The sequence below is a fragment of the Belonocnema kinseyi genome, chromosome 7 (assembly GCF_010883055.1).
Source record: "Belonocnema kinseyi isolate 2016_QV_RU_SX_M_011 chromosome 7, B_treatae_v1, whole genome shotgun sequence".
NCBI lineage: Eukaryota > Metazoa > Arthropoda > Insecta > Hymenoptera > Cynipidae > Belonocnema > Belonocnema kinseyi.
This window is the reverse complement of record NC_046663.1, coordinates 136,338,705-136,366,384: the sequence shown is the minus strand read 5'-3', so window position 1 is coordinate 136,366,384 and position 27,680 is coordinate 136,338,705. Positions and strand designations below refer to the sequence as shown.

Sequence of the window (27,680 nt, the reverse complement as noted above, 5' to 3'; positions counted from 1 at the left end):
TTTGTCATAGGGACAACCGCAAGATTTCGCCGGGAGTAGGTGCTAATCTGGAAAATTGCACTTGCTCCCAGCGAAATCGCGGTAAAATTTCAGCCACAACCACGTCTCACGACCGTGAGATAGGTGGTTACAGTCTTTAACGAAATCAATACGACGACCCAGCAAAAGCCTCGTGCACCCTAAGAACAAGGAGCGACCCAAGGACTACCGCCTTCTGAATTTTTTCCGCAAGTGTTTTAGCATATTGTTGACACGCAGGGATGCCTTTTAGGCCATTAGCGAGTGAAAGCTTGACACCTCCAAGAGCGCCGACGATAAGGACGATTAGCTTAACTTCGCTTAACTTCGCTTCTCGAAGTCAAGAAGAAACATGTCAGGCCTCGAGTGTGCAACAGAAACAATTGTCGAGAATATAAAGTTCCAGTATATGCGGCACTTCTCATTCTCGACAATTGACTCGATTTCCCTAGGAGCATTTAAAGGAGCGATATTAAGGTTAATGCCGTAAGAGTGACAGAGATTGTAATAAAACACTCTTAGTGCTGCATTGTGCCTTTGAATGTAGGTCGTTCCCGCGTGAGTTGGACAAGTAGATAGTATATGAGCTAAGTGCTCGGTGTGTGCATGGCACGCCCTGCAGCTATTATCAGGAATGTCTTGGCTCATAATTTGGCGACGGTATGTAAAGATGGAAATGACACCGTCTTGGCATGCAAAAATGAAACCCTCCGTACCAGACTTCAATCCGGGCGATTTAAGGAAAGCAAACGTTAGCTCACAAGACATTGACTGAACCTTCACATTTCTGTGGAAGATTCCGTGCATCCTCTTATCGAGGACCTGTTTATGGAAGTTTTTCTCTTTTGCTTTCTTAATCCGGGCTTTCAGGGGTGACAACTCGAGACAGATAAGATTTGATGCATTTTGCTCATCCCTAATACTGAAGTTAAGTTCGAGTGTTTCAGCAGCCTCCTCCGCTGCTTTGTACAGAAACGCTCTTTTGTCCACTTCTTCGTGATTCCTGACCATTTTAAGAAGAGGGTCTCTTCCATTTGCAACTCTGTGTGCTGTACCCAGAATAATCCTGTTGTGAAGACATTCAAGACTCAGTATTCCGCGACCACCTTGACGGCGTGAGATGTACAGTTGCGGAACGGAAGACTTAAGATGCATGCTTTTGTTCATGTGCATAACCTTTCTTGTCCAGATATGAAGGGATCTGAGCTCGTTCTTCGTCCATGGAACTACTCCAAATGAATAGAGTAGTACCGGGACGGCAAGCATGTTCGTTGCAGATACTTTGTTCATCGCCGACAGTTCGGAAGACCAAATCTGCTGGATGAGACGTTTGTATCTGCTTCGGAGAGTATCCTTTATAGATGTCACATTCTGAATGCACGATTCCTGAACACGATTTTTACCAGATGAGGTAGTAAATCTTGTTTTCCAAAGCGGCATCAATCTCTCTATGCACCCCACTATTTTTGGATGAACCTTCAAGATTTCCAAAAGACAGATGATAAGTCTGTGGGAGGTCGAATCGAAAGCTTTCCGATAATTAATCCAGGCCATCGACAGGTCACGCTGGTAGAATGCTGCATTTTTGCAGACACTTCTATCGATGAGCAGGCTCTCCCGACATCCCGCTACGCCTTTCTTTGACCCTCGTTGTTCGTACATTTCTTGCCACACAGGTTCAATTGCCTGAACAATCCTTTCATTTAGGATAGCTGTGAATATCTTATAAAGTATGTTCAGACAAGTGATTGGCCTGTAATTCTTCGGGTCAGCTAAGTTGCCTATTTTCGGCAGGAGTATTGTGCGCTCTTCCACCAACCACTCCGGAATCGGCTCTTCCGACTCTAAAGATAAGGTGAAAATACGGGCCAAATGCTAATGGGTTGAAGAAAACTTCTTCCGCCAGAAGGTTTTGATACAATCTGGTCCCGGTGCGGAATAGTTCTTCATCCCTCTTAATACTTATTTCACCTTGTCGGTTGTGATGGGTGGTCATTCTTTATCAGGTGTTATGAGGGCATCACATAGCTCCTTTAAGCGATTTAGATTTTTTGAGTCTTGGTCCAGTCTATGCTACACTTCGTAGACTTCTCTCCAAAATACTTCAACCTCCTCTGGTTTGGGTGGGTGTTCGACCGTAACTGGAGGGACTTGGAAGAGTCGAGACGGGTCAGAGAGAAACTGTTGATTTTCTCTGACCCAACTCTCCCTCCGCTTTAGACTTTTCTTAGCGTCAGATAATATCCGTATTCTCTCAACAATATGCTGCCTGCTGGTCAGCAGTTTTGACTTGTTAAGTGTGTGATAACGGGTCCGGAGTTCGCGCGCGAACTTTCGAACCTTGGCGGTAAAATTCCTGCCAGATGTGATGTAGTCAGTCACACACTGAATGCGGGACGCGTACTGTCTTGCCCAGCCTATATTTATCGCAAGTTGATGCATTCGTCTTTTGGTCTTATGATCAACCGTTGGTTTTATTTTACGGTTCGCAGTCGGCCAAAGCTCTCGCTGCATTATGCACACAATAATTGATAGCCCAGAAGTCGGATTCTCCGGAAAAATATCCACGAAGCTCGTCATCCATTTCAGCCAGATCTTCAGGCTTGAGAGAAACCTTGATGTTTCTGCGGGTCCTAAAGCATCGCTCTTTCTCTGTTGCCAGCTTTCTAGCTATTTTAGAGTAGGCATTCCGCTCACATAGTCCTGATTCAGTCGCTCTATTTAACCAAAGGTCGTGAGATCCCGTTGATCCATCGCATTGAATCGATTTTCATTGGTTCTCCCAGCTCTAGATTGTTCGGCATTGTTGGCCGACCCATTGTCGGGAGCCCTGCGCGTTCTGTTGTTTTGTACCGAACTTATAACAACTATGTTTAGTGTTGTCATTGTTGTTCCCACGAGAAGCTAGGGAAAGGGTTCGTCCATCGTTGTAGAGCCCCGCATGCAAGGATAAGGCTGCGTAATTTGAGAGGTCGCCCGGTATCCGAAAGTCACCGTTCTAGAGACTCACCCAGGTGCCATTCAGCTTTCGGCACGGTTTTCACACCTTCGCTTGGGGGTTAACACCAGCTACAGGATCGACCCGGAGAGCACTTGTAGATTTATTAACTTATTATTACTCTGCCTTTCTACTCATTGTCCGTGACCATATTTTGGGCCCCAGCAAATACGGTGCACAATGAGAAGCCCGACCGAGGGTCAACTTTTTTGCAGCCGTCCACCTGCAGTCCCTTCAGTCGGTGTTCAACTTAAATGTGTCAATTTTCATCAGCTTTTCTTATGCTTTTCGCAATTAAATCAAAAGTTTAAATTTTTTCCTAGAAATTTGTTCTCAATAGTTTCAAAAATGATTCTTCAAAATATCTAGGTACACAAGTATATCCGAGGCGTAATTGTCGAAATTCTATGTACTGAATTTAAAAATAATATAGGTCATTTTAAAGGAAATTTAGTTTGTCATAAGATACTCGAATAAAAAATTTTATTAAAAATTTTTTTAAAGCTGAAAATACAAAAAATGTAAAAAAGTGATTTTTCCAGACTCGTCAAGCTATTCTCATAATATGAGATACTCCAGGAAATAGCTAATAAAATGCAAAATAAAGTATTATTTTTAATGAAAAACTTCCTTCTATGTTTCCGAAGTATAAATTTACTGTTATTTAGATATCTTTAGTTTTTGCAGTAGTCACAAAAATTGTTGTAACCAATTTCCCTCACGCAGCCACAGTGTTTTATAAACCACAGGTATCTCATATTATGATAACCACACCGTGCAACTACGCGCTTACTTTGCCTGACCTGTACAATCAAAAATTCAGCACAATCGATATTTTCCTACTTAGTTATTCAATCCCCATCACTCCAGACAAACTTTACTGCTAAATACATATTTAATACCCAATAAATAATGGTGTACACCACGAAATTACTCTTTCTTCAAGGGCTACAAGTTAGTGATGGAACCAACAGAGTGGGTCTCTTAGTTTAGCTGATATCCCGCTTTCTCATATAACGAGAGGTTGGCCCAAAAAATGGCATTTGAGAAATTTCAACGGCCACGTTGACCAAATCGTTCTCTTAAGCCAATAAATTTATCCATGTTTTTTTATTTGCAAAAAAAGTTTGTTTAGCCGTTGCTCTAGCCATTTTTATGTCTTATGGACTTAAGCATGTAAAATGTTTCCAATGTCTACTTCTTCGATTTTGGCCAGGAAATTATAAGTCAATTTATTTGAAATTTTATATGTTTGATATAATGTCATATGTTTGATATAATATTTTACATGTTTGAATAACTGCAAATGATGCTTGAGTATAACGGAAAAGTCTAGGGAGACCTAACATCAAAATATCATTTTGACTGCGTGTGTTGGCTTACGAACCGTACGTAATTTGACGGTCGACGACGAAAAATTCACGTCTCTTGCATGTATTTCTTCATGGCGTACGCATGTTGAGAAGGAAAATATGCATTTTTACAGAATTCTGTTGATATACTATGTGCCACGCTGATCGTATAATTTCTATCGTCGAAGGATCTAAATTTACACTTAACTTTTTTACAGTGTACATGAGGAAACTCACGAAAAATAACTTGAAAACAAAATCAAAATCATGTCAGTGTCTAAGTACAAGAAATCATCTACGATATAACCTTATCCTACAAAAATCGAAGAATGATGCACATGCTGATCAACAAGTTACCTAATTCGTGTAATCAAATAATTGATAACCCTGTATGATGTCGGACTATTTTTTTCATTTGTAATAGGTATAAACTTACATATTTATATTATTAAGAGCTAGGGTCAACATAAGTTGAGGGTATGTAATATAGTATTAATCATACGTAGATACTCCGAGTAAGTATTTTATGTATATGCGACGTGTGAACAATGAGTTCGTGGACTGATTTTTCGTTTTGAAACGTGGAAATACTTGCGCCAATATTGTGGCGCAGTTTGTAGGTATACATGTCACAAGCATTCAGTAAAAATTCGACGATGATCGGATGAACACGTGCGATTTTGCGTCAGTTTTAGTAAGCACTGTTTTGTACCGCGATCAGAAATGGATCGAGCGAATTTGACCGAGCAACGAACGAACATTAAATTTCTCGTTAAACTCCAAAAAAACTGGCCGCAAATATATAAATTTTTGAAAAGTATGATTCCGAAACCAAACGGCAAAGTGAGGAGTGGAAGTTTATCGATGAATCTCGCCCCAAAAATGCTTGCAAAAGTCGTTCCAAAATCAAGACGACGCATGTGGTTTTCTTCGATGGTCACAGCATTTACATCATAAATATGTCCCAAAAGGTCAGACAATCGCCGGAGCCTATTATACGGAAGTTTTACGGCGTTTGCAAGCTCGCGTGCGGCGTGTACAACCAGAAATGTACAAGGAGAGCAGCTGGATCCTTCACCATGAACGCTCCGGGTCACACGTCTATAATTCTGCGCGAGATTTTGGCAAAAAACAAAATCACGACCATGGAGCATCCTCCCTATTCTCCTGATCTTGCACCGTGTGACTGTTTTCTATTCCCAAAAGTCAAAGTGACGATGCGGGGCAAGCATTTTCACGATTTCAAGACCATTGAAGCTGAAATGACGGGGTGTCTCAAGAGCCTGACTTCAGATGGCATGGGGCATTGTTTCCGCGAATGGGAGAAACGTTGGAAGAAGTGCATAAGTTCCCAAGGTTAGTTCCTTGAAGGGGATAACAATGCTGTATGAAACTAAATAAATTTGTAACTTTTACACAATAAGTCCACGAACTTATTGTCAACACCTCGTATAGCGATGGTATGTGCACTGAGTATTCTTCTAACTACTTCCTCGAATTGAGCATGGGAATCCTTCTGGAATTTACTAATAGTCGGCAGTAGGTTAGCAGTAAGTAGTTAGGCTAGGGGGTTATGACACTAAATTCCGATAGATGGTGCCACCTTCGCAAGTTACCGACACCAGCAGATGGCGCCGCTGGCCAAGGGAGGCCTTTCCTCGATAAGATACCGGCAGTCGGCAAAACAGTAAGCTTCGTCAAGCATATTCCTGCTGAAATACCATTTCACCATTGAAAGGTAAAACAGAGAGGTCGGTAATTAGGATTAAACACATATTTTGATTCTTTTAATATACATTATTATTCAACAACAATCTTAAAATAGTTTTAATAGATCACATTCACTATAACAAATCTTAACCTAGATTTATAAAAGTACTCACTTATATATTGTATGTTCTTCATGAAATTTATTCATAATTGCTTGACAGTCAGGGATTTTTGGTGAACAGTTACTATTAACACAAAATTGTAGCTGATATAAAAGATGGCTTGAATCCTTGTAAAGCAATATACGATCTTCAAGATACGATAGATCCTTGTCCTTCCCCTCATCATCAATATTCTGGTACATATTTGGTTTTGTACCTTTCGAAATGTCAACTGTTTTCTTTCTGCTATTGCATTTTCTGTGAGGGCAGCGCACTTTTGCTTTAGGCCTTCACGCAGGTCTACAATAACGAAAATAGTACTTTCATCAATTTAATAATTGTTATTTATATAAGTTTGAAGCATTTTCGAAATACTATGAGATAACTTGGGAGGAGCAACTTTATAGCTGTTGTTATCTTGAGACTGCCAAAAGGTTAACTGACAACTTTCTACAAACACGTCAATGCTCATTCTAGTACTGACTCTAGTTCCACATAGAGGTTAGTGAGGTAGATCACAGATATCTTCTTTCACTATTTTGGATTAGACCTCTCAGTTTGAAAACAAGAAGTATGAATTGTCGTTCGGGCAACATCGGACTCTCTCTGTCTACCTCAGACGATGGAAATAGACGTTTCGAAACCTCCATTTTGAATTCAATCTCACCTCGTTGTTTTAGCTCATATGATAGAAAGAGAGTTTGGATCAACTTCAAGCATGCTGGTCCCACTTATACACAAAGTATTTCATTTTTAAAATAAGTCTTTAAATTCTTATCTTTTTATATTTGAGATTATTGAGGAGTTAATATAAGAAGCTAAATAGTCATATCTTAGTTCATAAGAATTATAAAAATGACTATGTAATCTTATAACGGCACTTGTAGAAATGAGGGAAGTCTACTTGCAGATACAGGGGAATCCTACATCCTTTTGTGTATAAAGTAAACGCACGTTGGGCGAATTCCAGGGAGCACTGGGGTGACACACTGCTTATTGGTAAGGTAAAATTATAATATCAAAAATTACTGTTTTACCTCTTCATGGTAAAATTGCTCCCCATTTTACCGACCGATGGTAAAATGATAACTTAGAAATGGCCGACTTACCATTTTTCCCTATCGATGGTAATAAACTGTTTTATCGATCAATGGTAACTGAGCATGGAACAGAAAATGTATATAGTGAATTCTTTGTTGTTTCATAAGCGAGTCGCTTAAAGCAATATCACTATTTGTGTAATTTTTTTATTGATTTATTTACGGCTAGATCAATTTCAATGGAGAAAATGTACTCTATAGATAGCTAGTCTTGGGTCGCTATTCATTCGTACCTTTTTCGACATATTTTTTATGGTCATATTGAGAAGTTTTACCTATTTGTGTTTTAATTATTAATTCTTGAAACTATTTTTATTTATTTCTACAATAATTTTTTTGCATTTTATTCCAAATTACCCGTATCTTCGTAAAAATAATCATCGGTTTTATTGCATTTTAGTATGCGTTGTAATTGTACCACATTTCTAATATTAAAAAAAAAACTTAATTTGTTGAATCAAATCTCTTTAATAAAATATGAAACATTTACTTTTTCTGTAAGTAACATGAACAAATTACTTTTAATTGCAATTCAACAGAATCGATGCAGAGGAGTTCAGATTGAGGTGTCAAATCACGTGAAGAATTTTATCTTTTGTTAGTAATTTTGATGAAAATTGGATTGCCGATATCACAAATTGGACATTTTCATGCTTTTTTAAACTTTTATGAATTTGCTGACTCCAATGTCATTAAAGTGATTTTTTTTGCTATTGATAATAAGATGTAGTTTTGAAAACATATTTTGTGGGATAAAAATTCGAAAACTGTACATTTCCCAAAATAAATGTTTTACACTACATTTTTGAAATAAATCCATTTTTTATTTTCTTCACATTTTTTGTGCACTATGCTAAGAGAGATACCGTATTTAGCTTGAGAGGACTTTTAGAAGACATTGTGTGGTTTCTGTAAGAAAAAAAATCCACGATGGATCTAAGAAAAGTCACATTCTTTGAAAAATACAAAAACTTGTTGACATTCTTTTCCCCAAATATTTCCTCGAATGTAAGTATTATTGTGGAAGATGAAAAAATGGTCTTTCTTGGTTGAGTTTAACTGTTTTTGATATTACATTAAATCTTTGAGGCTTCTATATCAAATATTGCTGGTTTCTATTTTGCAATTTTTAAAAGAAATTACTGGACCGTAATCATTGATCAAAAAAGTAATAACATGTAGCAAGTGCAATCACTCCGCCACTTAATTCGAAAAACGTCATTTTTCAATTGACTACAATCGTTTCAAAAATCGAGAACTTCATTCACGAAGGACCGTTCTTTTTGTATATGATTGATCAGTAATAATTTATTAATGATTTGTATATTAATCAATTATTAATAATTAATAATTTAATTATCGATTTTCGCCGACAGCGTTGTATACATTTATCCTTTGCTACTAATAATTCTAACCCCACTCTGCCGACACTTTCCGCGTCTAGTTATATAATACCTTTGGTTGCGGGGTCAATTTAAAATCTGAAATATAGCGAGATGTACAGGGCTGCTTTTCCAACATTTCTAGCTCAGTTTGCGGTTCTGTATGACGGTGTGTACTTCGATATATGACCATAGTGTAATGTTAGTTTAATGTAAGATAGTGTAATAACTTCTGGGTTTAGGCTGGAAATGGTGGACGGTTAAAAGTGGAGATTGGTGGCCAGCCACTGGAATGGGGACCATATTCTTTAAATATGTACAAGTTGTCAACTCATGTGATAATGAATTATTTGAACCAATGTAAAAATATAAGTATATAAAAGAAAAGTTCTGATTAGTTCGAATAATAAATAGCTAATGAAAATTGAATTGCATGTTTGTTTGTCTTATCTAACATTTTCTTAGCACCTATGTGTTAACTATTTTCGAGAAAATATCACATATTCAACTTTCTTGACGACAATATGTACTGTGATGACTGTGATATGAAGAAGGGCGGATCCAAAAAATGTTCGAAGGGGGCGATTATGAATTTTCTTCAACGAATGTATGTGATATTGGGCGAAGGAATCCCATAATTATTTAAAATATCTGTTCAAACTGAATATTATAGGGAGATAAATTTGACTTTATTGTTTTTTAATTTTAGTGTTTACGTTTGTAAAAAAAAACTGAAAACACGTACATATTTGGGGTCGTACATAAATTCCGTAAAATCTTTTGAGGTTGAAAAGTTAAGCTTTTTAGATTGAAAATTAAACTCCCTGGTTGAAATTTGAACTGTTTTGTTAAAAATTCATTATTTTGGCGAAATATTCATTGAGAAATTTATTTCTTGGCTGAAAATTCAACTGTTTTTTAAAAAAAATCGCTTTTCCAAATTAAAAATTCAGTTTTCCAAGCAAAATTTAACTTCCATTTATAGTTAAGAATGTGTCCTTTTAAAGTTTTATACGGATAAATTCATACAAACAGCTAGCCATACCAAGAACACATACAAGACCACTGAAGATGCTCCAACTTCACATCAATCAAGTGTGAAAGTGTCTAACCTATCGGATCTCTCTGTTCTTTCATACTTTTAAGGTTCTGTTTCATGAACCAAATGGAATATTCTGAGCTGAATGTTCGAATTTTTGGTTGAAAATTTATGCATTCAACAATTTGGTACGAAATTCAACCACGTGGTAGAAAATGCAACTGTTTTGAAGAAGCCTTTTTTTAGTAGAAATTAAGCTATCCCATTTTGGTTAAATTTAGAAATTCAACTATCTGGTTTAAAATTTATGTAATTTGTTTATGTAATTTATGAAAATTTTTGTCTTTTTTGCTAAAAAATTAATCTTCTTGGTTGAAAATGCAACTCCATGGTTAAAAGTTGAACTAATTTCTTAAAAATAATTTTTTTGGCTGGAGATTCACAATTTTAACAGAAAATTCATCTCTCTGGTTGAAAATTGAACTAATTATCTTGCGAGTTAGGTCCAAGATCAGCATAGCCGCTCGGTATATATATATAGAACATATGTAAAATTAATATGAAAGTGGTAAGTGGGCTGACATTTGTACATTTATAAAAATAAGTGTTAAGTAGTTTTTTGAGTTTTTCATCGGTTTGATAATTATTTGTTTATAAAAATAAGCAAGTACTCTGGTGGACAATTTAATTTAGACCTTCGGTTTTGAAGGTCGAATATATATTTTTAAAACATGCTTATGTTCAGTAAAAAGGGCATAAAAATTCCTATCAAAACTGTAGAAGGTGAATTGAGTTGGTAGAATGGAGAAATGTTTTTATGAAAATACTAGGTGTGGTAGAAAGGAAAGTTAGAAAAAGAGGAAAATATGGCAGGTAAACAGATAAGGAAGAGGACATTACAAGGGAGGAAATAGTAAAGTTATTAGGCATAATAAAAGATGGAAAGGCACCTGGCATAGGTGAGACTCCAAATGAAGTCTCAAAATTTGGGGGGAGAGAAATAAGGGAATGGGCATGGATAATGTGCAATACAGTATGAAGAGGAGAGGGGTGGCCAGAGCTGTACAAAGAAGGAGTGCTGGTACCAATAACGAAGACAGACAAAGGGGAAGAAGTTAAAGATTATCGAGGAGTGACACTAATTCCAACATTGTATACCACCGAATCAGACAGGGTTTAGAAGAGGGATGGGTTGATAGACAACATATATGTTATATTAAGGGGGGAGATACCTTTAGAATTTCCAAAAAATCGATTTTTTTCATTCATATTTTGAATGTATAATATGTTAAAAATATACTGTAAAAAGGAAAATATTAAATATTTATGGAGATATTGTCAAAAATGTCAGAGCCCGCATACCGTCACTAATCAGGTAGTCGGAGCGCTTGGGTCGGAGCAATGTTTCTTACAGAATAGGTTTGTATATTTTTTTGTCCCATAAATTCTGGGAAGGCTGATTACTACGTTACTACATTACTACGTTTACTAGGGTTATTACGGGGACGAGGAATCGCCGATTGATCAGCAAGTCACTGAAACTAATAGTTATACCGTAACGAATCTTCAAACGTGATTATCTCGAAATTGTCTTTTGAAAAACTGCTCGTGCTGTAACTTGAAAATTTATTGACCGATTAGGCTGAAATTTGCAGGGGTTAGTCTTTATGGTACTATCGGGAGGATATACCTAAAAGTTTAAAGACATCGGGTTATCAAATAATTTTTTTGGGGTCAAAACTGTTGAAAAATGGTCCAAAATTTGAACCTTCGATTAAACAGCCGATATAAAATTTAATTTTCAACTTTTTTATCATTGTATAGGTTTATCCTTCCTTTTAAAAAAGAAGTAACCGAACAATAAACGTTTTTTATATCAGATAAATGGAAAAATTTTGACAGCTGCAGCAGTTTTCGATGCCTTGGAGCATACGCTTGAAGAAATATTCTGCAGGGTCGCCATTTTGTAAAAAAAATCACATGTTTTTTTACACTTTAACAATGTAAGAAAAAGATGTTAAAATTAATAAATCATCTAGTTCTTTTATTAATTTAAAACAATCATTAAAATTGATTGATTTTACCCTTTCTAAAGGTATCTCCCCCCTTAATAATATATAGTAAATATTAACGAAAAAATATATTTCGAGCAATTATATATTAAAACACTTGTGTTTATTCTAATAAATCAACATCAGAAGTAAGTGCCAAAGGCATTTTCAAAACAATATACATACTGTAGCTCGTTTAACTGGAGAAGCGAAGGTGTTGCCGTGAGTCGGTACAGCCTGAGACATCGCTTTAGTCAGTGCAAATCATCTTTTTCAGTGGTGCGGATGTGTAAGCACAGATATCAAGAATGTGAACAATAAAGGTTTTTATCATCTTGAGTTTCATGTATCCTAAGATTACTCAACCCATTTCCCGTAAATAAGTCAAATATCTTGATAAGGAGGTTATAATCAGCTCGAAATTAAATTTTTTCTATGGTGGGTACCCGTGGTACCCTGGGTGTGTCCACCAAGAAGGTATACTTAAAGTCGATTATTTTTTCAAACAAAAAAAACCCTAAATGAATTATATGTACGATTCGCTTACAGTTGAACCAAATGAAGATGATCTGGAAGTCCGATGCGGAGTTTTTTATATTCCAGTTACAAGCAAAAATGTACAGTGGTGGGTACACGGGTGTGCACACAAGGGTTAAGGTTGTATGTAAGTAACATGCCCCTACAAATAGTAGAGTCCCGTGGGGCGCCATCTAGCCATGCTGTACTGAAAAAATTCACAGACACACATTTGTATATATATAGTCATCGCTGCAATACAGCAGCAGACTTGTAGATCGGGTAACGTCGATATTTAAACCCAACCATCATTAAGCAACTGTGATATGTTTGTGTTTGTCGAATTAATACAACAGACAAACTGAAGAGAGGGAACCGTGTTGTCGAGCCGCGATACTGTTAAAGTTTATCTGTTTAAAAGTGACTGCAATCTCTGTGTTTTTCATTAGATTATCTTTAAAGTCCTTTGTGGAGAAATTTGATGCTTTTTTTTTAATTTGTATTTTCAAGCAGCGCAAATGCCAATATTTTTTTAATTTCTCTAGCAGAGCGTTTAATTATTATATATTAAAAAGTATAGAGTGCCTTTGTATTGCCCATAAATTACGTGTTAAAGTAGTCAACTTTGACATTAATTATCTCCACATCAGTATTGTTGAATAATTTGAAATTATTTTAGCATATAACCATCTCTGATATAACTAATCATTCTATTTGAATATAGATCCTTTTTTTAATTCCAATAGAGATAGTTTTTTTTACATACAAGCTTAATAATTATACTCAAGTAGCATAAATAATACATAAATTTTATATTTTATTGGACTAAAATAATGTTCATAATGATATTGTAGATTTTAATGACCGCAAAAGAAATATTTAATTCAGAAAATTCACTCATCGCTTGGAAATTGAGCTTTAAGGATGGTATCAAAACATTCCTCACAAATGATAGCCGTATGCTGAAGGTGAAGGTGATTTGTGTAATTATCTCAAAGAATTTTTGTTAGGGTTAGGGATATACCTTGGGCTTTTCTGAAGGTCATATGGGTCATTATTTCAAATTTTTTAAATTTCGCTCATGCGTAGAACGAGACACGTGCTTCGCGTCAAACTGAAAAAAGACTAACGTTAGTAGCCGCGTGACGGTCAATTAGACGTATGATGTAACTTGTAAAAAACTTGTAACAAAGGGGCAATGTGCACGAATCTCTGGACAGCCGCACAAACATATGAATACCTTAACTGAGAATAGCTAGTCGGAAAACCATAAAAGTGAACGGTTTTATATTGTATTTCAAAATATACAAAACCGTCGGTCAAAATGACCAACAGGTGCGTAGTCCCGGGTTAAAATGGAAGCTTTCATAACTTTTCAATTGAATCGTTTTAAAATAAATGCTGTTAAGCCGAACACTTTTTAACTTCTGTACATTAAACAGTTTGAAGATTTCTGATTCTAAATACAAATCCATGTACTTATCTTCAATATTCTGAATTGAAGAAATGTTAAGCAATTTTTAATCAGAAACTCACAAATTTAAATTTGTGAAATTCAAACGATTTAAGGCTTTCAATTTCATACAATTCATTTTCTAATTGTTTGGGTTTGCATATTGCATTTACACTTAATAATTTTATAACGACAGTCAACTATTGCTAAGCTTTTTAAGTTGTTATTTTCTTTAATCAGAAAATTACAAATTGAGTGGGTTGAAAATGGAAAATATTAAACTGAAATAACATTAAAATAGGACTTGATGTTCATTAAATCGTTTAATTATGAACCTATTAATTTGAAGCTTTTTTTATTCAAAATAGTTCATAAAATTTAAATCAGACGATCAAAGTTCTTTAATTGCGACTGTTTACGCAATGCAATCATTTCATTATTTATATTTACAGTTAATCAACTTAAAATGTTTTATATAAAAAATGTTCGAATTCAAAGCTCCTAATTTTTAATTCTTTCAAGTCTTTCAAACCTAATTAAAAAATTCTTTACATTGAAAATTTACGCTAAAAAATGAAAAGCTAATATGGAAACTTTGTAAACTAAAATATTGTAGAATATCGCACTGTAAATTGAATGATTTCATAATTAAAAAATTAAACAATTAAACTTAAGGGGCTAGTACACAAATAAAGACCTTTTTCTATCAATCATTTTTGGATAGTAGACTTTATTACATAAAAGTGGATTTCTTAAATGACAATGACAATGACAAATTATAGTCGAGGTTCATGCCAGAGCATTATTTCTTATACAAATTGCTGCCAAGTTTGAGATAAAACGGCTCAATAGATCGGCCGAAATCGTGAGTACCAGCTTAAGAAAGACTGTTTCTAGGAAAATGCGTTCACAGCTAAAAGTTTTACAAATACGTCTAAAATAAAAAAAAATCAGGGAAAATCATCTTACGTTTAATCGGTGATGCCTGCTCCATACAATAATTCCTCTTCGTCCTCGTAGTTCTCGTTTGCACGTGATCTGTCCGTTCTCATTTGCCTCTGACGTTCTTTTGTGTTCTTTTGTTGCGTTTCGATCGTTACTTAACCTCGCGGCGTATTACGTTTTTCAGCCACTTTCAGCGCGCTTTGAGAGAAATGTAGGTTTCTATCTTATGTTTAGATGTACATAGTGGAAAAAATTATTTGTGTACTAGCTCCTTAACATTTATAAAAAAATGTAATAGAATTTATTTTAAATTATCATGTGCCCGCGTGGAAAAATTGAGGAAGCCCGCATGGATTGCCCTCATGCTTTGTGGAATCCATGAGGGCAATCTAGGGGAGGTACCTGATGGCAACGATATGCTAATCCATAGAGGTCCAACATGGGCTTTCCTCATGGTTGACATCCTGAAAGCCCTCTTGTTTTTTTTTCCTAGTGCTGGCACCTGTACTGGCATATCTCTGGGATGACAACACTATTTTTGACTGGGCTGTCAGTGTTGGGCCACCAATGGATATCGCTACTGGCACAGTACTACCCCAATAGGAAATTCACCATGGGCGCAGCACTGCGTTAGTGTTAACTAGTACCGTACTGCTATACTCTTAACGATATGACAAAAAAAAGTATTCAAAAAATAAATATTAATTGATTGTTAGTATTCTTACTGCAAATAATAATAATAGTCCTGTTGAGAGTGAATACATATATGACATTTTTAAACATTACATTACAAATAAAATTTCAAGCGCTACGGGGTATGGAACCTACATATATAAGCCTGAATCTATCGCCTAACAGTCTGGAGTTCTAACCACTGTGCTAAATAGACAGCTTGAAACACGGTGAAAAAGCCATCCATATAAGCTACAGTTCAGAAAAGCTTAAGTACCAATTTTTAGCTCTTTTTCTAATTATTCATTATTATACGACGTTATGTAAATTTTTCTGAACTGTATAATGTACTATATAAAAAACACGAATAACAAACATGTTTTTATTCAGTTTTGCGTATTTATTATAAACTATTTTTTTATCATTTTGAACCAATATTTGTTTTATTATGCGAAGTTTCAGAGAAAAATGTTAAAACTACAAAAATCATTCAGATTTACTTACGTATTTTGCAAGCTACATGAATTTCGAAACTGACAACCCACTTTGAACGGCAGCTATGAATTGATTTTAAACTGTATTTCTTTGAAAATGTTTCATCAGCCTTCTTTGTATTTTTATCATGGCAGATAATTTCATTTTGATGTAAAACACAATTTTTCTACTATTCTAACTATGCGAATATACACGGTGTAAACATAGCCTGAACGATGTTCTTGAACCAACTTTATATGGAAAGTCATAGCACATTAAATTTTTTTTATTTAATTAAGGGGCTCGCTTCCGGGTTTGATGTTGAAGAAAAACAAGAACCAACGACGAATTGAAAATCCTTAAAGCACCTTACGTATTTTAAACAACTAATGCTACATGTTTCACGCAATGAGTCGATTTTTCTGTCATCTTTCGAAGATGACAGTCTCCAATGGGCTAGGATGTGGAATGTTACTCGCAAGTTTGTATATGGGATTCGAGCGTTCGCAGATAATTCTTGCAAAATGCTGTTAGAAAAAATCGACTCATTGCATGGAACATGTAGCATTGGTTTTTTAACATATGTAAGGTACTTTAAGGCTGTTCAATCCGTCGTTGATTATTGTTTTTCTTTAACATTAAACCCGTAATACTTAGATTGTAAAACTGAGTTTCAGCGAAGTTACGGTGGTTTGGCAATTTCAATTACACCTAAGTTCACGCGGTTTTTTTTCATGTCCCTGATTCTTGTCGTGTAGTTGAAAAAGGCCTTGGATTTTACTGTGAACAAGCCATCGAATCTGTCTAATCTGTCCACTCGTTTGCAAGATATATCCCAAATATTTAAACTCTTTTACTTCTTCTAACTTTATTCTCTTCCATCTCCCCGTCCATTATTTCTTCCTTCCCCCTCCTTTTCTAAAACTCATTATCTTTGTCTATTCTGCATGTAAATTCAGTTTTTTTCCATCTAAGTATTTCTCTAATTTCTCCTATAATTAAGCCCACCATCATTTCTAGATCCTCTGCCATCAACACTATGTCGTCTGTGTATGCCAGTTTATAGTATATCTTTTCCTTCCCTATCCTAACTCCTCCCCAACCTTTTGTCCACATTTCTTCTTCCAAGTCTGATATGGTCCAAGTCTGAGCATGATTAAAAAGAAATAGGAAAAAATTTGTACAAATAATGAATGTTTGAAATAATTATACTTTTGAGTTTATTACTTAAAAGTGGACAAATTATAGTACCATTGTCAGAATAACAGGTATTATTTCATTTGTTGGACATTAGTTGTAGTGATTCACCCCCTGTTGGGGCGAATCGTTACACATTAGAATGGGCTTACAGTTCTTAAGTTTCAGACTGAACGCTTGAATTATCTATTCTTTTGCATACGCCATCTAAATAGTATTATCTTTTGATAAGCTGAGCGGTTTTTCGTGAAAGTGTTTACATTTTGTATAATAATCGAAAGAATTACAGTAGCAGTGATCCTCAGTTTTAGCTTTCGCTGTGTTTAAGCCTTGTAGTCATGCACCCTTGGGGAAGCTTTCGAAACAGATACCCCGCAGCGAGAGGAATTCTACTTTCGTATATCTGGTCCATTTTGATCAAATGCGGGCATTGACTTTGCGGAATTCTAAGCACGTTACCAAAAATTAGAAAAATCGAAATAGTGGGCTCGTTAATATTTTATGTACCTAAAACAAAATAATTTGAGCAATGCAATATTTCGGGACCAAGTTTTTGATTTTCTTTCTAAAATAAAAATTGGACTTTTAACCACCGTCTAAATTTGGGAAAAATCACACGCGTAAAGGGGAAAAATTCTTCCTCGACATTTTCAGAACCTGGTAACATTTTACTATCTGGAATTTCACGTTTCAATTCACCATAACTATGTTTATAAAGTACGTATTTGCTTATTTTAGCCTGAATTGAAAATTCGATTTTTGCGAACGCTTTTTATCTCTCGTAACAAATTTTCAAAAATGTATTTATATCCTTTTGGAAATTCAACCTTCTAACAATTTGCGTAGATTATACGAATCCATTTATAAAAAAGCATGTTGCGTGCTTTCCCATGTCTAGGACATAGCTCCAGGTCGACAGAACTTTAAAAAAAAATAATATATTTTCATTTTTTTTTTAAATCTGTTACATCCATTTTCTAAAAAATGAACAGAGAAGTTTTACACAGAAGCTTTTTTTAGCGAGTTTTTAATAATTTCGAAAGTAATCGATATAGAATTGGCATATATTTGTCTATTGATCATTATTCTTTTGTGTGCGCTTTAAGATTTCCAATATTACTTCCAATATTAATTGATTTTCAGGAATCCCTATTTTGATAAAGGGCCTTAAAGCTTTTAAATTATTTAAAGGCTATACAACTCTTTTTGCATTGTGATGACCAAGTACTTTTACATAACGTGTATCTTACGCTAAAATTAGTACAAAACTAAACGAGTCTATCGTAGTTAAAAGAACAAAAAATTAAAGATAACTTAAATTTTTTATTGAATATTAATATTAACATTATAAACGCTTATGAAATTATATTTTTGTGGAATAAAACAAAAAAATAATAGTAATAAGGATATAAAACTATAAGTAATAAAAAAGTCGCTGGACTTACATTTTTTAACGTAATTCTTGAATGTAAAATGTTCCGGTTATTTTTGACTAACTTTAAAATAAAGTCTAAAAATCAGATTAGGAGAGATTTTATTCCTCTCCTGGAGGGCTTCATTCGCTAGCAGTTTCGTTATTTTGGAATTCCTTCTTTATGAGATACGTATGAAAGTTTGGGTAGTCTAACTTTTGATCGATGTGAGATGTTAACTTTCTTTAGTTAGGACGTAGTCACGACATTTTTTCTGTAGGGGGAAAATGTAGCAGGAAAAAATTGTTTAAAGGGTGTATATTATGTACAAGTTCCAAAAATTTCGGCGGGTTGGGGGAGCGTGAAACCCAGCTCATCCCCCTTGACTATGGCCTTGTTTGTAACAATATTAGTTTCTTACCAATAAATATTTATTTATGTGCCTAGGCGATAAAGTAGGGACATTGCGTGATGTTTCAAAGGGAAAAAGGTCTTCAGGAAAGCATAAATAATCTTGTCTACACTCTTTGGAGAGATAGATCAACTTAGAAAATGGATTCAAATGTTCGTTTATTGTAGTCCTTCATGCAATCATTTCTCTCTTTAGCTTGCGCATTAATCTGACGATTTCATTTACTATGATTTATTCCCTTGTTTTTCTCCTATTTTTGGAAAAAAACTTACTATATTTTCCCTTTCTTCGGAGCTTTGAGCTTTCTCATTTTTTATAGACCTTTATTAAGGTGCCAACAAAGTACACAGTGTATTCATAAAATAGTAATAGAAGAGGCACTTAACCCCTTCGTTGGCATTAACGCAAAATGCGTCAAAATTTTTCGTGCCCTATGTGGCATTGACGCAAAATGTGTCAATCTTCTTTTCTCATATTTAACTTGATCCGAATTTGCATTCAAGCCTTACTCGGGGGTTTTTGGGCAGATCCAATATGGTGGACGAAAGTACAAAAAATGGCTCCATTTTGATCAATCTCGTTACTCTCGGGTCTTTGGGATCGCTGAATCAGAATTTGAAATAACAATTTTAAATGGCGGATATTTTTGTCCGGCTTTTTAAATTTTGACTTCGCTTAAGGGTTCAGCGATCCTCGAAACCCGTAAGTACCAAGATTTATCCAAATTGAGCCGTTTTTATATTTTTGTCCGCTTTATTGGATCCGCCATTTTGGATTTCCGAATTTTGGCTTCATATTCGGATTGAGCGACCCCAAAAACCCTAGGATACAAATTTTCAGGATAACAAATTTTGCTGCCATTTTGGGCACATTTGTCGAATTCTCTCTGCCAACGAATGGGTTAAAGGGCCTTAGTACACTTTATGAAGTGAAGCTTCATAATGTTATTTTTTGCATTATAGATGAGAATTTGCAACATCTGCACGACATATACGACAATGTCCAACGTATTCGAATGCAAGATCCGACATTAAATTCATTCGGGTACAGCAACCGCATGCACCATCACGAAGAGATACATACACAAAGGCTCAGTTGTTCTTGTCCTTCTCTTCAACATTGGATTTCACCAGAAGTAGTTGCTCGTCTTCACGATCAAGACGGCGGATCTGAACCTGATCTTCTCACCAATTGTTCGAACAATAGTTCACCCACTCACTTTTCTGGATATGTGCATAATCATGCTCAAATACTTCAATGTATAGACAGACGGCGAAGTTGGACTGACTTAGAGAATACAAAGCAGAATTATCGTAGATGTTCTGCTCAGAATTTTTTTCAAGCTCAAAATATGGTAAGTCTATGCAAAATTTTGTTTGTAGTTTTAGACAAACGAAATATTGAAATTAAATAAATTTTTGATATTCCTGGGTGGAAAAAGTTCGCCTTAATCTTCTGCAAAATGTTGGCAGATATCAGAGGCTCACGTGGATAATCTATAGGGTACAACACACAAGGGCACTCTGCTCGTTTCCCCTTATGGTTGATTCTACAAATTTTGATGTTTGATTATACGGGTATTCTACGAGGGTCTCCGTAGAGGGTTTTGCTTTTTGCCCTCATACCTAAGTTTATCAAAATTAAACGATTTCTTTATTATAATATATTATCTTTTGTGTCAAATAGTAACAATATCTCATTCAAATGGACAGTGATTGAAAAGGTAGATAAGTCCAACAAATTTATATGCGCATGCAGAGCAATCCGGCAGATAATATAACTAATTATGCAACTCGTGCAGCTTTGCGCTGAAAACAAGATGGTGATCGCTTGATGTTCTAAATTCATTAGTTTCTAATATCTCCAGCGCTGTGCTAGTTGTCCTATTACTCCCTGTTTTTGCATTGTAAGCAATAAGACTAGACCACTTATTGTAGCTGTCTATTAAAAAAGTGTAATTTCAGCGATAAAATATTGAAATTAAAACAATGTTACTCATTTTATATTTTAATATAGTTTTCCAATCAGTGTCTATAAATTCTGAAGGGGAAACATGAATTGAAACGTCATCTAATAATCTTGGTAAACTGGCATGTAAGATTTTAATTTGAATAAAGTCATATATCATTCTTTTTATTTATAAAAACACAATAAATAATATTTATAATGAAATATAACAAGAATTTCGCGAACAAATTTTTTAATAGTATACAGATTTAAACATACTATATGAGTATTTAGCGAGTACTTGCACTTTTAAATAAAATGGAAATGATTTAATTAAAATAGAATTGAATTTTTATTCAAGGACATTTAATATAATAATATGTAAAGAATATAAAAAATAATTGATTCAATTTGTAAAATTTTAAAAAATATATATTTTTTACAGGAACAAATATAAATTTTAATTTTACAATACTTTCAAGATGTAAGTAGGATAAATATATTATCATTTTTCTTTTTTAAAGTATTTTACATGAATATAATGATAAAAGTGAGCAATTAGAGAAATTATTTTCATTTTATTCACTGAATATTAAATATTTTTTCAAATATAAATATAGTTCAGTTTAATCTCAAATACATTATATCCATTTTATATTCAAAAGCGAGAGTACTCTTTTGGTAGGCTTAAACTTTATACTGTTAAAATCTTTCTTCAAAATATTATTTTCTCAATCCCGTAGCCGAAAGTTCGTTTTCCCGGCCGCATTTCTGTCCGAGAATATTGGATTTTGCGGCCTGCTAAAGTTAACCTGCGCTCTGATTGGCTACAAGATTTTTGTTGTTTGCTGACGTAGAAACGCTCAGTACATGCGTCCATGATCTAAGAATACATGTTCTAGCCATTTGCAAATGAAAAAAAAACAATAGAAAGCAACTCCTTTTTGCACTAAAGTTTCTTGTTGAATATGTTTACTTACTTTTTATATGTGTTTTTGATACCCGCCTCGTCCATGAAAACCTAGGCTTCGCTTCAGCTTTAATAAGTTGGGCGAGAGAGCAGCAGCGATATCAAAGCACATCGCGCGGCGCTTCGCAATGTGGCCGGGAGGGTGGGCGGATGCAGGCAACAAAAGAAAAAGCATAGATCTAGATATAGCCAAGTACAAGATAGCAGCCGACGACGAATTTGATTAACCCTAATCACTTATATCTCTGAAAAATTATGTATAACTTACGTGGCATCAAATTGACCTCTAGCTGACTTTAAAAAGTTATCATACTGATTGTATACATGGTTTCAACTTGCAAAAATCTATAAACGGTATTTAATATATAGAAATAAGATTCTGATTGTTTTTAAAATAAAAATTGTTTTGAGGTGTATAAAAAAATGTTCAAAATCCTATTCGAATTTTAGTGTAAAGGTGATATTAGGGTCATTCTGAACCCTTGCAAGTGATGAGGGTTGATTAATATTAATTGTAAAACGTACTTTCGGCTGAGGATGAAAAGAAATAGTATGAGATACACGAGTAGAAATATCGGATGCCCTTGGGTCGTAATATACTATTTAATTATATCGTAGGATCATATTTGAATTTGTATTTAGATTTAAAACTAAGAAAAAATGATTAAAAAACTATTTTTAAATAATAAGTGGGTAACATTGTTTTAATTTCAATAATCTTTTACCTGAAAATAACATGCAAACACAGGGTGTGATGGGACAACTAGCTCTGCGTAGGAGATATTGTAGTGGTTATTATCAATCCCTATTCAATTGAAGTGTATAAGTAAAACAACTAAGTCAATTGCAGAGAACTGAAATAAGGTAATAATTATAGAAAAGTTTCCTGATTTATCTGAAAAAAGTTTTATCAAATTTTCCTGAAGAACTTAGAAAATCAATTTTAAATGAAGAAGCTGAAAAAATTCCTGAAGCTTTTTTGGATTATTTTTTTTATTAAGTTATTGTTTAAAAAATCTGCTGCGCAGACACATTCTCAATGGTTTCAAGAAAAACTTGCGGTTTTTCTAGTGTTAAACATTTTTTCTTGGAAGAAGGAATGTGAAACATGCATCTATTTATCCTCCTGTGATTTCGGCTACAGGCAATGTGCACCTACAGTGGTAAAAGATGTACTCCAAACTAGAGCATGCTCTTAATTTTGTACCTAAAACATCATTGCAAAAGATTTTAAACATTGTATTAAATTAATATATAACATTATCATCTTGATAGGCACTTGACTTATTCCGTGGCTGATGATGAAAAATCGGTTCATCATCTATAGGTGGAGCAAGAACATCAATTGCCGCTACTTGACAGTATGACGTGGCTTCCTCTAACTGATGTTCATTTCCGTTGTTTTCCATGCCAAATCAACCTGTTGTTTAATCTCCATTGCTCGCTCTTCCGTGATGTGTAGATTAGTTCTGATGTACTTCACCTTAGCGATAATATCTCTTAGTGCGACTTTCCGTGTACTAGAATACTTTGCCGCAAAATCCATTCTTAAATTGTATCGCAGATGTTCTTGCTGGCCGGCTGTTTGATTAGTGAGATCTGCCCGACCATCTCGCAGCTCACCATCGCTACCGTCCCGCATGCTGTGGTGCCAGCTGTGACTCAAGGGGCACCATGACGATTCTCGGGAAGCAAAAAGAGTTTCAATATCTTTAATATACTACCAATACCAACGCGAGAATACATCCGGTATGGAGAACACCTTTGGCAGGGCTGTGGTCTATGGTTGATCCCATAGCCTTCTCCATACGGCGAGGACCGCAACCACGCTATTGGCCGATATGTCTGACTCGCTGATGCTGTTACTGTCCGTGAATGCTAAAGAAGGTGGATAGAGTAAAAATTTGGAAAGCTTTTAAAGTAAAGCCGTCAATGTTTGGTTTCTAAAAGCAATTGAATCAACATACTCATACGGGTCAAGTTCTGGGTTTGCTGAATAGGCCTTAGATCGTAGGGGGAGGGGCTGTATGGAAAGAACGGCCTGGTAAAAATTACAATCCGACCGCTCACAGGGGTTCGTTGAGAACCTGGGGTTTCACACAAGTTTTGTTCCTTTGGTATAGACCGGAAGTAGTAAACAATGATGAAATTACGCGCTTCGCGAATTCGAACTACGGTGCAAACGGTTTGGTCGGATACATCCTCAGGCACTAAAGCGAGGTGTCCTTTGAGACGCATCTCGGGGGAAGAGATCGAGGCGAGTATCCTGGACAAATCAGCGTTTAATAGTAGAGGTACGTACCGAAGGATGACGAGACCGAGAGGTTTCTGGAATGTCCACAACAGCTCCCGTGGCACGGCGGGTCGACAAACACGCCGAGGTGGAGGCCTGCCTCAAGCCCTTGTGTAAACGATCGGCTTGCGCATTCTTAGAGAAGAAGTTGGTTCGGCCGAAGATTCCAACGGCCAAAAGGACAAAGAAATGTCCAGAAACTCCTCCATCCGATGCTGACTAGGCTTCTTAGGGGTAGCCGGGTGCTATGCTGGCGCAGGTAGGGTCGAAAAGGAATCAAGAGGAACCCCTGACACTCCCACCAGTTGTAGCGGTGAAGTCGAAGTCATTCAAACTTCGTCGCTGTCCTCGCACGCTTTCTGCAACGCAGCATTTTCACACCTTGGGAAACTTGGGACCGTGGGTCATCTTTCTCGCGCGATGCATTGTAGCCACCGTTTTGCACGGGCGGAGTAACACCTCACGAAAATGATGCATCTGTGGATGTGCGGAGGGTATGCCAGGGCTGTGACGCGGTCAAACTAATTTCCCCTTCCTAATTAACGAGCCGGAATCGCAACCGAGGAAGCAGAGACAACTTAGAAGTTACGTCGGTTTAGCCTACACTGGCTCGCTACTCTGTTTCTGATTTTTACTTGTTCTGTCCAGGTACTGGGTCCGACTTAAACCCAAAAATTCATCGTAGACAGAAAGATCGTAGAGGTATGGTGAGTACGAAAAACAAACACAAACACACATACGCACTTCATTCATCTAATTTAAATTAATGGGTTTAAAATAAATTACACTGGTTTAATGTAAAAAATTTTGTCAAATTTACTTACACACCTTTTCACACAAAATGCATTTAAATACTGGCTATGGACAGCAGTAGACGCCCTTGAATAAATAAGGGTGAAAACCAACTCTACCTCGCTCAACGAGGAGCAAAATAATTTCGGTACTTTGTTGCGGATGAGAATAATCCAATAAAGAATATGTTTTCGCTTATGCTCATTCATAGCTTTAGCAGGGTGATGTTCTCCGAGTTTCAATCGTTCGTGCCGTCGTGGCAGAGCAAATGGCGTTGAGAATCTAAAACTTCAATTTTTAAAACTTGTTGAAATAGTTAAATTTCAGACTAGCAGAAACACAATAAATGCACACACAAAAAATAAACTTTTACTATTAAGTGTGCACCTATATCTATTATTAACTGTGTTATATTTATTTCATTATTGTTATCATTTTACCTTCAGTTTTTGTGAAAATTGTCTCATGTCGTAGAATCTCAGACATGACTAACCCCAAGCGGAAGTGCCGGAAGTGCTCTTATCTGATTGGTGCCGAAGCAGCCCTCGAAACGCAACATGCTTACGAGATTGCCACAACCACAATGACACCAATTCGCGCAGCGACGCTTAGAGCATTAATAAGAGGTCTACCAGGCGATATATCGAGCGCTGTCGACGCTAGAGATCCGAAGACTCTGGAGAGCGCTTTTAGGCATGCTAAACAAGCAGAAAAGCGCAGCAGACTGCAGGAATCTTCGTGACATACGTCTTATCGAGCCGTGTATCAACCGAAGGAACCGATGCCGGAGCACTCGGGGCAATATTACCTGAGGGACCCACTTACGGATTATCATCCGGTTGAAGAATAATGGTTATATGATCCTTCCGAAAACAGCGTGCAAGGATATGGCGTAAGGCAATATTCCCCGGGACGTCCCCGTACGCCGTGTCCTGGTCCCCAAGATAGTGGGGGAGAGAACCACCGCCGGTGTCGGGCATTTTACGGAATTCTTCACCAGGAAACCCGTATTACCACGTGTACCCGACACCCCAACACCCACCTGCGCATGTGAAGCCCTACTCAAAGCCGGAAAACTTGTCCTACTCGCGCAGGTCGCCGCCTCCCCAAATAACAGGGCATTCCAACCAAGGTTATCATAAAAATGTGTATGCGTCAATTCCTTCAAATCAAGGTTCGCAGTATACCCAAGGTTATGGTGCACCCTCATCACGCCGAAATTCTCCGCCTCTTCTGTCACCAGGTTACACCCCACGAAGTGATTTAAACTCTAGTGGAATCCATCGAACCGACGCTTCGACGTGTTTCAGGGAGCGGGAGCGTTAAGCGAAATTCGATTCCTCGAACATTCGAAATAAACTAAGTGAGCGGAAGCATAAATGAAGCTCCAGTTGTAAAACCTGATACTCCAATATATGCTGAGAATATCTCGTACATAACGGTGCTCTCTAACCAGAATGTATAACTTTAGTACTACAGTACTGGACATATTCGGGAAAAAGGTGAGGTTCCATGTACTGCGACCTCAATTTCCGATCTCGGCAATGCCACGTGCGGGCAATTAATACTAGTAAATCCGACGTTCACATTATTATTCTCCTACAAGAGTTGATCCCGTTCGTGTATGTAACCTTTCCGAACGAAGAATAAACATCTGATAACCCAACTGTGCCGTTAAATGTTGCGGAAAGGGTCGAAACCATCTTAAGAAAAATGAGGTTGGATCATGTCAATTCAGAAGAACTGCCATATGTAAAAGATGCGTGGCTAGTGGACACGACAGGTTTGTACTGCCAGTTACTAATATGCTAAAGCATGATATTTTGACAGTTGACGATAAGCCTGTCAAGTATAAACAGTATCGCCAACCGCAGAAAACGGAGAAAATCGCAGAAGAATTGATCAGCAAAATGATCGATGATGATCTGATTGTTGATTCAACATCGCCGTATAACTCGCCCCTTCTTGCTTATTCCGAAGAAACCCGATAAATATGGGAATAAAAGATGGCCAACGGTTATCGATTTCTGCGCGTTGAATGAAAAGACAGTGGGGGGGGGGGGGATTCTTATCACCTCCCAAATATAAGCGATATTCTGGACCGGCTAGAGAAGGCTCAATACTTTGCTGTTCTTGACCTTGCCTCGGGTTTCCATCAAGTTGTAACTGCTTCCGAGGATCAACCGAAAACAGCCTTCTCAACGAGATATGATGCACTTTCCATGTAAGAAGATGCCGATGGGGATGCCTTTCAGAGCCTGATGTATTAAGTAGTCTCCGGTCTATAGGCTACGGAATTACTGGTTTACTTTGACGACAATATAGTCTTTTCTCAAAACCTTGAACAACATGATAAGACGATCGCCAGATTTTTCGCGAGTTTACGCAATGCAAATATCATGCTGCAACCCGACAAATGCGAGTTCCTGAGAACTGAGGTAGTCTACCCAGGGCATGTTGTCGGGTGGGCGTGGTTCGGCCCGATTCTAGGAAATTAACAGCTATGAGAGATTTTCTTATCCCTTGTACAGTTCGCTCGGCTAGGGAATTTCTGGGAGTAGCCGGGTATTACCGCTGTCTTTTTTAGGAACTATGCTAAGAATGCAAGGCCCCTGTTTGATTTGTGTAAAAAGAACTCACCATTTCACTGGGGGCGACTAAAACGCTCCTCTTTCCGTAAATTAAGAAAAATGTTGTGCTCAAGCCCTATCCTACAATACCCGGACTACGAAAAGGTCTTCAAATTAATGAAAGACGCTTCCAAGGTTACAGTTCGCGCTTTACTC

The 27,680-nt window shown here is 36.5% G+C and overlaps 1 protein-coding gene across 3 annotated transcripts in view; it reads left to right on the top strand.

Moving 5' to 3' along the window:
- LOC117177563 (rho guanine nucleotide exchange factor 2) overlaps positions 1 to 27,680 on the top strand; it is a 422,353-nt gene that overhangs the window by 103,607 nt on the left and 291,066 nt on the right. For all 3 annotated transcript variants that reach the window (XM_033368379.1, XM_033368377.1, XM_033368380.1), the window contains exon 3: positions 19,855 to 20,246. In XM_033368379.1, coding sequence (XP_033224270.1) covers positions 19,855 to 20,246 — 392 coding nt within the window. The remainder of the gene's footprint in view (positions 1 to 19,854; positions 20,247 to 27,680) is intronic.